This window comes from Microcaecilia unicolor, chromosome 2 (assembly GCF_901765095.1).
Source record: "Microcaecilia unicolor chromosome 2, aMicUni1.1, whole genome shotgun sequence".
In the NCBI taxonomy this organism is placed as follows: Eukaryota; Metazoa; Chordata; class Amphibia; order Gymnophiona; family Siphonopidae; genus Microcaecilia; species Microcaecilia unicolor.
In genome coordinates this window covers 442,565,357-442,579,377 of record NC_044032.1, presented here as the reverse complement: position 1 = coordinate 442,579,377, position 14,021 = coordinate 442,565,357, and the positions used below count along the sequence as shown (strand labels likewise).

Below are 14,021 nucleotides of genomic sequence, written 5' to 3'. Positions count from 1 at the left end.
AAGTAGCATAGTAACATAATAAATGACGGCAGATAAAGACCCGCATGGTCCATCTAGTCTGCACATCAAGGCACCCAGAGCTGCACTGTCCACTCCATGCAGGTTATATTCCTTCGTGATTAAACGGTAGAATCACAAACAGGACAGTCGGCAATACACCACAATGCCAGTCTTATAAAGGCAGTTATATATGGTGCAGTCTTGGAAGAGAGATTTTATATTTTGTCCATTGCATAGTTGCATTCATTGTGAATATGTGATTAAACCAACAATCCAATAATGTTGCTAACTATCAACATTTTATTTGCTAATATTAACCTTAAAATGTCTTCCCCTCCCTCAGGGAGATACACATCACCTGCACTCATAGCATATTATAAGAATAGGATTCTTTTCTTTTTGAGTCTGTGTTGGGAACTTACTTCTAATTAGCTTGTGTTTTAAGTTGGGTGGCTGTCGGAAAGCCAGCACTGGTGGGAATGGGAATATCTCTTTCAGTAATTCATCCTCCTGGAGTAGAGGCTGAAGATCTTTTATGATTTTTCTTAATTTTTCTAGCTCTGGGTTGTATGTCACTATAAGGGGGATTCTGTCCGTGGCTTTTTTTTCTTTGTACTGTAGCAGATTTTCCCTGGGTGTTTTGAGGGAGGAGGCAATATTCTTGGAGATTATTTTGGGGTTGTAGCCTTTCTGTTTGAAGGATGCAGTCAGGATTTCAAGGTGTCTGTCTCTGTCCCTTGGGTCAGAGCAGATACAGTGGTATCTTGTGGCTTGGCTGTAAATAATGGATCTGTTTGTATGTAAAGGGTGGAAGCTGGAGTTGTGAAGGTAGCTGCATTTGTCTGTGGGTTTCTTATATATGGATGTTGGTATATAGCCATCGCTGATTGAGACTTTGGTGTCCAAAAATTGACTTTTTCTGGGGAGTAGTCAATTTTGAATCTGATTTTAGGACGGTATGTATTGAAGGAATTGTAAAATTGTTTCAGAGTTTCTTCCCCCCCAGTCCAAATCATAAAAATGTCATCGATGTACCAGTAGTATTTTAGGGGTTTGGTCTGGTATGTATTCAGAAATGTCTCTTCCAGCTCAGCCATAACGAGGTTGGCATATTGGGGTGCTGTCCATCGCAGTGCCCATTATTTGTAGATAGATATCATTGTTAAAGCGGAAATAGTTGTGAGTTAAAATAAATTTGATTAGTTTTGTAATGGTTTCTGGTGAGTATTGATGGTCCAGTGTGGATGTTTTTAGGAATTTCTCACATGCAGCTATGCCATCTGCATGGGGAATGTTGCTGTATAGTGATTCTACATCCATCGTGACAAGAAGGGTGCTTGGTGGTAATTGCTTGATATTTTTCAATTTATTCACTGTTGTTATCCTGGAAACCTGACTGCTTGGGGTGCCTCCAAAACCTGGTTTGGGAACAACTGAGGTAGACTAACACCAATCCATTGATTGTATTCTAGAGTAACACTATGCAACCCATAAACCTCACCCCCTACTCTATGCAGAGACACCTGATAAAAGGACTTAAGATGCCCAGAAAGCCCACGTGCAAAAAAAGATATCACAGCCTCCAAAGAAACCTATTTTCAGAGTGTCCAATATGGCACCAAACATTTCACTCCACTTCTTCTGAGGGAAACTGCTCTACTGAATAATACTGCTTACTGTTGCAAGTTAGTTAGTGGAAAAAGGAGACAAAAGTAAACGACAGGATTCTTAATTACCGCATGCAGTGGACAAAGCAGATATGACCAACTTCCGCAAACTGCTGAAGACCCATCTCTTTGACAAGATATACCACAAAGACCAAAACATGTGAAATCCCCACATATACCTAGTAATGTTAAGAATGCCTTATATTATATCAGTATCATGTTTTCCATTACCATGCAACCCAAAATACTACTGTAACACTAAATGTCAATTCTCCTCTCATTTCCACTATCCATGATATATTGTAAGCCACATTGAGCCTGCAAAGAGGTGGGATAATATGGGATACAAATGCAATAAATAATAAATAAATAATATGTGGTAAGGATTCAGAGCCTTACTAATGATGGTGATAATATTGCTAGCCACTTGTTTACTGAAGGTGTTAAACAAGAATTTTAGAGTGGTAGTAGGTAACTAAAAGAAGCAGAAATGTGGACTGGGTTTGAATGTGAACAAGGAAGGGATCAGTGGCCTAGTGGTTAGGGTGGTGGACTTTGGTCTTGGGGAATGAAGGATCAGAGTTTGATTCCCGGCACAGGCAGCTCCTTGTGACTCTGGGCAAGTCACTTAACCCTCCATTGCCTACTGCATTGAGCCTGCCATGAGTGGGAAAGCATGGGGTACAAATGTAACAAAAAACAAATATTACAAGAAAAGTCTCCCTTTTGGCAACTTTATTTAATACCCTTGCTGGATTAGGTGAATATTAATATAGATCTCCTTTTTCACATTTTTCAGCTTTCAGAGTGCTTCAGAAATGTAATGTCTGACCTGTGTGTTTCCTTTTCTTAATTGCATACTTCAGGAGAAATCCAAGGATCATGTCCAGATTATACTGGAAAAACTTCTACGTACTGTTAACCGGAGAGTAATGATCCTGGGTAGGGAGCACGAACTCAGTGTAAGTACTTCTTGGTTATTTTTCAGTACTTCTTGCCCAGCTTTGGGAACTTTGCTGTTTGATTTTGATTGATATTAATGGATTATGATTTTGTGTGGATTTGAAATCTGTGGCAGTGGTGCTATAGTGTTTGTGTGCTGTAGCAGGCAGGAGTGGCTACTGTCAGTCTGGATTTAGATTAGGAAATGGTACAGAAACTACTTCAATTACATCACCAGATGATTTGTGTAGAAGTTTGGATGCTGGAAGGATGTAGTTGGATCCAGCCTCTACTTTTGACACCATTGATCATATTGTATCTCACTTATTCATTTGGGGCTTTAGTGTCAGAGGAAAATCTAGACATTGTTTTGCTTCCTTTTGTTGTAGAGAATGTAACAGGTTTATTTGGATAATATGGATTCTGAGTTCTGGAGTCTTCTCTGTTGTGTTCCTCAGAAGTTGGTGTTTTCCCCTTTGCTTTTTAACATGTACTTGCAGCCACTGGGTTATTTAATTAATGCATGCAGTATACAGATGATGTGCAGATTTTATGTACATTAGAGAAAGGCCACAAAGAAGTTTTGCTTGTCACTTTATGTTGGAGGAATGTAGAGCTACAATTGCATTTTAATAAGTTATTTCTGAAATGGTAGAAAACTGAATTGTTTGGGTTAAAAGATTGAGTTGTACATTTAGCCCCCCCCCCCCCCCCCCCCCCCCCGAGATGGTAGTTGTAGGTTACATCTTACTGGTACAGTTAGAGGTAAAAATTTGTGAAGTTTAAAGGTTTTCTTTTGGAAATTAAGGATGATTCCTATTCTTAACCCTATTTATCTCAGTTACAGTTGGCTAATGTTCACTGAATGGTTATGATATGTTGGAACTACTGCAGTGCTTAAACAGGAAAAAGTGTACTTACCGTATGTGTTTAAAAATTATATTATCCAATATTTATTAATCAATTGATCAAACAATACAACAGTACAACCCACTGGATAATGAACAACCCTACATGGCCATGCTTCAGCTCATGCCTTCATCAGGGCTTACAGAAGTTCTTGAAGTGAAATGAACCCAAAAAATGAGCTATATTTACAACATGTCATTTCCCCTCTCTTCTGTCAGAAGTAATGATGGTGACCTTGTGTAGTCTAGTCCTTTCCAAATAAAACCAAAACACAACAACAACAAAACAGGCTTTTTTGTGCATTAACACATTCATAGAAAGCCAAAAATGCTTTCCTGTAGAGAAGAACCAGCATCTTTATAGGTGCACTTTTTCCTGTTTTGGTTAATTTTTGTGTTCCTTCGGCCTTTTGTGTATTATAATGCTTTACTTATGGGTTTACAAAATAAATATGTGATCAAATTGCAATATGTACATTGCACAATGCATTCCTTGGTGTTTGAAAATTTCATATCACTCAGACATTAGAAAAGCTTCATAAAACTGTTTATTTCCATTCACTGAATTCTATAAGGGGTGCCTAGATTAAGGCAGCAAGAATGTGTGTAAATGCCAGTTTCCTTAGTGTCCCTCCGGACCGGCCCAGAATGATTAATGGGTTGTCCATGCCTTCCAGCAGGTAGAGACTGAGAACACTAATTTTGAGTGAGCTAATAAGAGCCCAGCTCAGCCCTTGAAAACCTCAGTATTCTCAGTCTCCAGCAGGTGGATGGGGTGGTGAGGCCTTGTGTCTCAAATTTTTTTTTCTTCTTTGTTATCTTTCTTCCTTTGAAAGACACAGGTTATTCTATTCTGGCAGGTCTTTTCACATCTACGCACTGCTAGGTTTAAAAAAGCAGGCAGAGGCTGAGACCCATGGGGTTTCTAATGCCTCAGGACTGCAAACTCAGATGACTGAGTCCCTCCTCCTCCTCTCTCTCCCCGAACTTCCCGGTGTACCCTTGGGTCTCCGGTGTCAATTTGATCTGGTGCTAACCTCCACCCCTTCGAGGAAAGGGTGTTGCAAGGCAGTGGGGAACAGCCACATTTCATTCTTTGTATATAAAAGAAAAAGGACAGGAGAAGTAGAGGAGTACTTTGTTTACAAAAAAAAAAAGAAAAAAAAGAAAGACCAATGTAGCTCCACTTATTCAATTACTGGCTGTTTCCCCACAGAGTCTAAGGCCAAATTTCCTTCTCTGCTATGGCAGAGAAATTGCACAGTTCTGGTGTTTCTATGACAGGGTCTTTTTTTTTTTTTGTTATATTTGTACCCCGCACTTTCCCACTCATGGCAGGCTCAAGACGGCGGGCAATGGAGGGTTAAGTGACTTGCCCAGAGTCACAAGGAGCTGCCTGTGCCAGGAATCAAACTCTCAGTTCCTCAGGACCAAAGTCCACCACCCTAACCACTAGGCCACTCCTCCACTCATCTGCCGGTATTTGTAAACTTGGCAGCTGCTGCCGAACTTCCTATTCAGTCGACCGTGCCTAAGAAGAACATGTGGGTGACAATTGCTCCTGCAGTAGAGGTGTCAGTAGAGACGAGATCAATTTCTACAGCGGGGCCAATTTTGGCAGGAACTTCCGCCATGTTGGACAAGCAAGCTGACTCGATAGACTGGCCTGCACTACCCCAGCAGCTCTCTTCTGGGTTACCTTTGGGACGGCCTGAGTGGCAGGGAGGGGTCCCTGAGGGGGATTCCCTCTGGAATTCATTTTGTGGTCAGTGGAGGAAATGGCTATCTCCATCAATTTGTTAGTGATCAGAGCTGTTCGCTAGTGTTAGACAATTTTCACAGTCTCCTCGAGGGACGAGTGGTATGAGAGTTGTTGGTCAATGCAACGGCAGTAGCGTGTGTCAATAGTCAAGTGGAATAAACAATCTAAAGTTGACACAAGCGACAGCTCTACTCATGTCTTGGGTAGAGTGGCGTCTCGAGGATCTGCCTCTCATATAGTGGGAGTTCTGAATATTCAAGCAGTTTTCCTCAGCCATCAGACCTTAGCTCCCGAAGAGTGATCTCTCAGTTCCAAGGTGTTTGCGGCAATAGTCCTTCAGTGGAGTTTGTCAGGGATTGTTCTGATGGCACCTCGATGAAATGCCAAGGTACCTCATTTCTTCAGCCACAGAAAAGAAAAGAACTTGGAAGGCTTGTATACTGTACTTCGGCCGTGGTTGATGGGACTCCTGTTCATAGTACCTCCCTGTCCTCTGTTAGGTCAGGCCAGTCAAAGGATAGGACACGCAGGGTTGGTGATCCTGGTGGCCTCTGATTGGCTGAGGCATCTGTGGTATGCGGATCTCAGGCATCTGGTAGTAGGTCCAGAGCGCTATCTTCCTGAGCCGGTCAGCTTTCTGTCGCAGGGGCTGGTTGGCATATTGAATCCAACTCAATTTTGTCTTATGCCCTGGCTCTTGAGAGGGCTGGGTTGATGAAGCATGAATATTTGGTGAATGTATTTGTTACTATGTTGTGTTCCCGTCGCTGTTCTACTTTGTTGGTAAATGTTCACGTCTGGAGGTTTTTTTGAAGCTTGGTGTACCGACCAGGAGGCCATTCTGTTACAGGCTTCTGTGCCACAGATCCTTGATTTCTTGCAGGATGGTTTGGAGTAGGGGTTAGCCATAGCTTCCCTTAAAGTTCAGATGGTGGCCCTCTCTTGTTTCGGGGGTGAGTTAAGGGCAAGCCCTTGTGTAATCATCTTGATGTGGTAAGGTTCCTGGGAGATGTTAATCTTTGCGTCCTTTCCTTTTTGGGATTTAATCTAGTCCTCACGACTCTCATTTGTCCTCCCTTTGAGCCCTTGGCTTCAATTTCAATTAAGGACCTTACTATAACATTGGTGTTCTTAGTCGCCATTTTTTTGCTGAGACAAGTGTCAGAATTACAGGCTGTTTCCTGTTGAGTTCCCTTTTTGGAGTTCTTCGAAGAATGCATAGTGTTGCAGACAGTTCCATCTTTTCTTCTTACAGTTTTCTCTCCCTTTCATATTAGTCAGTTTCTGGTCCTTCTGACTCTCAGTTCATCCAAGTGGTTGAAGGAACAGCGGTCATTGCATACTCTGGATGTTAGGGGTGTGTTGAAGGAATATGTGCAGCAACCAGAGGAGTTTCATCATTTGGACCATCATTTCATTTTGCTAGGTGGTAGTCGTAAGGGTTTGGCAGCTTCTAAAGCCACTCTTACCCATTGGATTAAAGAGGCAATTAGTTCCGCCTATATTCTGTAAGGCAAGCCAGTTCCGGATATTCTACCAGAGGTCAGGCAGCATCCTGGGCAAAACGTTCTTGGATTTCTCTGGTGGATATTTGTAAGCGGCCACTTGGTCTTCCTTACATTTGTTTGTCTGGCATTACAGAGTAGATGTCCAGGCGTGTCAAGACATGATTTTTAGTCGGCGTGTTCTTTCAGCAGAGCTTGTTGTTCCCTCCCTTGTTTGACTGCTTTGGTACTTTCCACCAGTCATTCTGGGCCGGTCCTAAGGGATGCTAAGGAAGGAGAAATTAGGTCCTACCTGCTAATTTGCTTTCCTTTAGTCCCTCCGGACCGGCCCAGATCCCTCCCTTTCCATAAGGTAATTCGTTTGGTGAGTTGCATACTGTTTTTCTTTAGTGTATACTTTTCCTTTTGTCTCTGTGGGGCCAGTAAAAAAAAAAATAAGTTAATTAATTAATTTAAAAAGCAAAATGTTCATTGGTCGATTGCCAGCGCAGATTTTTTGATATGTATTTCTGTGGCTGAGATAGCCGAGCGGTGCACAGATGTCATGTTGTTCCTTCTTTCCTCTTGCTTTGTTACTGATATACTGAGGCTTTCAAGGGCTGAGCTAGGCTCTTATTGGCTCTTTCAAAATCAGTGTTCTCAGTCTCCACCTGGTGGAAGGCCTTAACAACCCACCAGTCATTCTAGGTCAGTCCGGAAGGACTAAAGGAAAGCAAAATTGATGCATGATGATCTTTTGCGATCTGGATTGGACACTGTTAGAAACAGGATGCTGGGCTTGATGGACCTTCAGTCTGCTCAGTATGGCAATACTTATGTACTTATGTAGTATTTGTAGCAGCTATATGTGCAAATGTTCACACCTTAAACAGAGATGTGTTTTGGCCACTCAGACTAGAATTTTATAAAGATAAATAGGTGTCCTTTTTTCTTTATGGAATACGCTTCATATAGGTGCTTTCCTAGTGCCAAAATCTAGGCATCCCCTTATAGAATTACCTTTAGATTGTCTGTGCTTTTATGTTTTATTGCTTCCGTTGTGTTATTATAGACTTTGTTGTTTTATATTGTTTTAATCTACTTACGTTATTTGTTAATCAACCTGAATCCTAGGAGATTTAGCAACTGATAACACATACAAAAATAAATAATATGACCATTGAAATGCTGCTTTCTCATATGCAAATCTTGAAGCTCTTTAAATGTGAATTTTGAGATTATAGGCCCCTTCCTGTGACACTGTCCACTAGAAATTCATGTAGTTTATAGAACCAAATATTTTAGCCCCTGCCCCCCTCCCAAAGGGCGATGTATGTATGATTTGCGCTGCACTCTTAATAGGGTGGCCACCTTTGGCAAGAATGAGGTACAGTACACTTTGAACTGTAATACAGTAGAGTCTTACTTATCCGACATACCTCAGTGACGTTACAGCATTGTCGCTGAGATGCACACGTGTTTCTCTTTCTCTTTCCTGGAATCGCATTTAGTTGAAAAGCTACAGTGCTAGATAAGATTCTTGGGTACATTAAGTTTTAAGCTCTTTTTTACTGTTTCCTTTTTTGAAACATGCATTCAATATACTTCTATTTTATCTTTCATCAGCTTGTTATGGATTATCCGACTTTTTGATTATCAAACAACCTGTCAGTCCCATTTATGTTGGATAATCAAGACTCTACTGTATTTAAAATTTTCAGTATTAAATAAAGCATTTCTAAGTGTTTGATCAAAATGGGAGCCTGTTCCTTTAAACATGGTATATTTGCACATCCTAGTGTGTTGGGCTAAATAGATGGCATATTTAAATTTCTGTGGGACTATTTGCATAAACCTATACATGTTTTCTAAAATCGTTAGTGATTTTCTTAAATGCTTAAATGTATTTATAAACAGATGTTTGATGATCCATGGTGTTAAGTTTAATTTCCTTTGAGTGATTTTTCATGTTATTCTCAAAAGAGGCAGTGTCTGTATATACAGGAGAAACAAGGAGTTCATGTAACTGCCAAGTGTTTGCCTTTATCCATTTATGAGAGTGATGGTTTGTTATTAAGTACTTAATTGTCCTCTTGAGCTGCATTTGAAAGAAGGATGCATGTCTCATTTTGAACACATGATTAAAATAATTGAAAAAAATGTGAACTTGGAATGTGGAGGAGTGTGGACAAGACAATTAAGAATTCAAATTGTGTTAAATAAGGTAGTTGTGGACATTATGCTAATCCACATGGCTTCATATGAATAAAGAGCAGCAAATAAATTGTACATGATGCCATTTTATGTACTAACCGTAAATCTGTGACTGCCTTTCGGCTAGGTTACCTTTATTGGGTCAATGTTGAATGACTGAATAGTACATGGAAAAGATATATATATATATATGATGAATATACAAGAATGGGTTTACAACATCGGTGTTTGTCTTCAAAGCTGTAAGCAATAGTAGATTCTACCTACACGTTGACAGTCTCTGATTCATAGAAAGAGCTCTTTCATCTTAGTCTAGTACAATTTTGGACTAGCACCAGTAATAGTTGACCTTTGACTATTTTAGTGGTGAATCAATTTGGAAATGCTGCTGATTGCTCCTAAATCCTAACAGATTAGCATGGCATTCAGGAATATACACTTCTCTTTGAATCTCACTGTTCATGTATGATCTTTAGTTCTATCTCCACAGTTCCTGACCATGGTCAAAGTTAGCAGCCCACTGCTCACTCATAAGATGTCTTCTTGCTTGACTCGGAACGTGTTCTAATTAAGAAAGCTCTAGTCTCAGTATAACTATTTGCTTAACTTGTATTTTTCAATATTTAATTAAAAGTATCATTTGTGATATTGCTAGTGTGCTCAACTCCCAGTAGTTAATGTTTAATGGATCTTTTAGGGCTTGTTGGTGATAAAACTGAAACTGTATTTGTCTGTGATGGAAGACATAACTGTACAGAAAATCTGTGTAGAGGAGAAAGGGTGGAAGGCCTCTGTTTGCTATCAGTTCTCAGTGCAACACTGCTCTCCCTTATGTATGTTAAACACTGATATCTTATGCTGATCCTTTCCATTGACGCACATACTGAAAGTGATTTGCGGGAAAGGCGTTCTGGTTTTTTCTTATTTTGTTCTGCCAATAGACAGGTTGTTGCTTTTAGTGACTTCTCTCAAATGCTCATTCTAAAACACCATTCTCAATTTTAGTCCACCCCAGCTGAAATCCTGTTTAAAATGGACTGACTATGGGGCTGATATTCAGCCCACAGGAGGCAGCACGACTAACACCCACAGTCGGCAGTGAGCCTGGATACTCGACGGGCCATTTCCAGTAACCAGCGTTGAATATCCAGTTTATTCTTGGCCAGTTTAAACTTGGCCAGCCAAGCCAATATTCAGCATTGGCTGGTTAAATTTAAACCGTCCAAAGATAGGCCTGCTATTTTGGTGGCCCAGATTGGCTGCCAAACTTAGCTGGCGATGCATTGAATATTAATGGATAGCCAGTTATGTGGGAGATTCTATATATAGCGCCTAAAAAATCGGCGCTGAAATCAGTGTCAACTAAGCATATTCTATAATCAGTGCCTAGATTTAGGCGCCGAATATAGAATACGATTATTTGATATTACAGTGCCTAAATCTACATGCATCCATTTATACCAAAGAATATGTGGCATAAATCCCAGTGTGTAGATTTAGGAGCACTGGGATATATTCTATAATTAGGCGGGTAAATTTTGGAATGCCCACGAAACGCCTATTTCCCCGCCCATAACTATGCCTCTTTTGCCTGCACACATTAGAAGCACACATCGTTACAGAATACATTTAGCGAGTTCTGAGCCTAAATTCTAATTAGTGCTCATTATTGCTTGTTAAGTGCTGTTATCAGCGCTCATTAGCTGTTATTATTATAGAATCCGAACCGATTTCATTGCCGATCTCTAGGCATGCTATATAGAATCAGGGGATATGGGCTGACCGTGAATATTCAGTGGGTGATAGCCAGCTATCTCCCGCTGAATATTCATGGATTTAAACGCTATTTAGCCAGCCAGGAGCCGTTAATGGCCAGTTAAATAGTGCTGAATATCGGGAGTACGTCTTCTCATCCCCACTTTGGATAATATTGCCATCTTTCCAGCACAGGTTTAACAAATTGGCAGAGGTGTGATTTATGAGATGGCTAGCTTTCAGCTCCTTCTACACATTGTTGGTGGGATTCCTCTTCATCCCCTCCCTGCCCCCAAGCTTCGGCTCCTCCTAAAATCGGCAACACTACTCTACTCCAACTTCCATGTAAATGCAACTCCATATTTTTACCCCTCTGACTATGTAAAGTCCGAGTAGGCCTTAAAGTAAATCCAGGCCTTGGCTTGATTACCTGCAACAGGAGTCAGCAGTATCCCTAAAAAGTAGCTGAGCATGCTAATGTGAGAGTGCTTGGAAGGAGACAACTGCAGAGCACAAAGAAGCCTAAGAGATTTTCTTGATAACCTGACTGTAAGCTGAAGATATCCCTGAAACCCTCCTTTCATTCTTATGTCCCCAAATTAACAGGTAAAGTAGTAAGGGGCATATGTAACCCTTGCCATTACAATGTGCAGTTTTTTTTTGGCTTGCGGGAACACGCTATATACTTCATATCATCTGAAATATAAGTGTAGTGTCATATACAACCTTCCGGAAGTTACTGAAGACGTACCTGTTCAAAGAGACTTACAAAAAGAATCCTCATTAATGACTTGTTTCCTAATCTATACCAGAACCAACCAATATTGATCCCTTCTGATTTGATTATTTTATCATATTATCATTATTGAACATTACATTTTTTCCTACTCTCACTTGTATGTTATGTATTATCATTTTATTTACCCTACCTACCTGTTATTTTTGTACATTAATTGTAACAATATGCTGAACCTCTTACTCTGTTAATGGTGATGCCATTGCTATATAATGTAAGCCACATTGAGCCTGCAAATTGGTGGGAAAATGTGGGATACAAATGCAGCAAATAAATAAATACTTTATGATCCGAAGTTGATAAGAAAACCAGATATTTTATATTAGATCAGAGGTTCTCAACCCAGTCAGTCAGGTTTTCAGGATATCCGCATTTGCATGCACTACCTCCATTGTATGCAAATTTATCTCATGCATATTTGTTATCGATATCTTGAAACCTGACTGGCTGGGTGTATCCCAAGGACTATGTTGGGAACCTTTGTATTGGATATAAAAGATACTTAATAGACAGAGAATAGTACATGTTAAGACGTTACAACATGAACTTGCAGCAAATAAGCCATCAGGGGGCTCATTGCAAATGGATTTCTGCAAGTAAACTGGTATTTATTGATGGGGGGGAGGGAATCTTGAGAACTGCCTTCACCTGCATGCGGAAAAAGGAGTTTTGCCAGGGACAAGATGGTGAAATGCAGCAAAGGATTTCATTTTGAAAACCTTGCAGCAGCATTACCCTTCATACTTATTCTGTACCTGCAAAGTATGTCCCGTCGTTCCGGCACCCCACTGGATTTTTAATGGGAAACTCCATGGGGAATTTCACTTGAAAATTGAATTGCAGGCCTATGAGAACAAAGTAGAGATGAATTACCTTAACGTTTTGTTTTGATTTTGAATTTTTTATTGCATATATTATTTTTAATTACATTGTTCTATTCCACTTTCCTTGTAAAAATAATCTCAGAGCAGAATATCTACTCACTAGTATCATTATCATAGTTAGAAGTTATGTTAATGTCATCAAAAAGGCCACTTCCCAGTTTTTAGTTTGCATTTATTGATTTAGGAGCGACCACAATGTGATAAATGGGATGGAACTCCTCTCAAATGAGGAAAGGCTAAAAAGGTTAGGGCTCTTCAGCTTGGAAAAGAAATGGCTGAGGGGAGATATGATTGAGGTCTACAAAGTCCTAAGTGGTGTAAAACGAGTAAAAGTGAATCAATTTTTTACTCTTTCATAAGTACAACAACCAGGGGATACTCAATGAAGCTACATGGGAATACTTTTAAAACAAATAGGAGGAAATATTTTTTCACTCAAAGAATAGTTAAGCTCTGGAACTCGCTGCCAGAGGATGTGGTAACACCTGTTAGCATATCTGGGTTTAAAAAAGGTTTGGACAAGTTCCTGGAGGAAAGGTCTGTAGTCTGCTATTGAGATAGACATGGGGAAGCCACTGCTTACCCTGGGATTGGTAGCATGGAGTGTTGCTACAATTTAGGTTTCTACCAGGCACTTGTGACCTGAATTGGCCATTTTTGGAAGCAGGATAACTGGGCTGGATGGACCATTAGTCTGACCCAGTATGGCTATTCTTATGTTCACCTTGTGCTACTGTTAAGACGTGTTATGTATGTAAGCTTGTTCTCCACCTAGATTCATGAAAATAATGCAGACTATAAATCTTGTGAAATAAAATAAATGCTATTTTACCACTAACTCATTCTATTTTAATACAGGCTCCATTTTATGCAATGAGACGTAGGGCTAGATTCTATATATGGCACCAAAACAATCTGCACCAAACAAGCGCTATTCTATAAGCCATGCTTAAAGTTAGATGCAGTTCATAGAATAGCCTGTATGCCCAGGAATCATGCCTAACTTTTGCATGGCCATTTGCACCAACTATATTGCCTGTTAGGTGCATATCCCTGTTATTCTAAAACAATGCACGCTAATTTAGAAATGCCGTCATTACGCCTATGACCCTCCCATTTCTGTGCCCCCTTTTTCAGATTGTGTGTAAATTTTAGGTGTGGGAATTTACCCATCTAAATGCCAATTAAATCTAATTAGTGCCAATAATTGCCTGTTAAAAAGCCAATTATTGGTACTAATTAGCTCATTATTCAATTAAATTGCACGCACAATTTGTCATGATTTTTATAAAATTAGGGGGATAGTTCCTAGTAACTGGGCATAACTGTAAAATAGCACATCTTAGTGGTAGACCACATTGATAATTTCCTTACTTTATTGTCATTGCTGAATACAGACTGAGGCACAGTTATCAACATGAATTACCATCAGGGGTGTATTGATAGTGGTTGGGGGCCCTGGGCAATAAAGGTCATTGGGGCTCCCTCCCGGGCATTGCCTGCCACCCCACTGCTGCACTACTGTCCCTCCCCCACCACCACCACCACAGTTGCTGCCCTCCTCCCACACCCTACAGACCCCTTAGCCAAAGTGGGCCCTCCCCGGTCC

General features: G+C 40.3%; 1 protein-coding gene across 1 annotated transcript in view; it reads left to right on the top strand.

Annotated features, from left to right (window-relative positions):
• LOC115461208 (dedicator of cytokinesis protein 2-like) overlaps positions 1 to 14,021 on the top strand; it is a 1,592,043-nt gene that overhangs the window by 488,662 nt on the left and 1,089,360 nt on the right. The window contains 1 exon segment of the mRNA XM_030190877.1: positions 2,534 to 2,629. Coding sequence (XP_030046737.1) covers positions 2,534 to 2,629 — 96 coding nt within the window.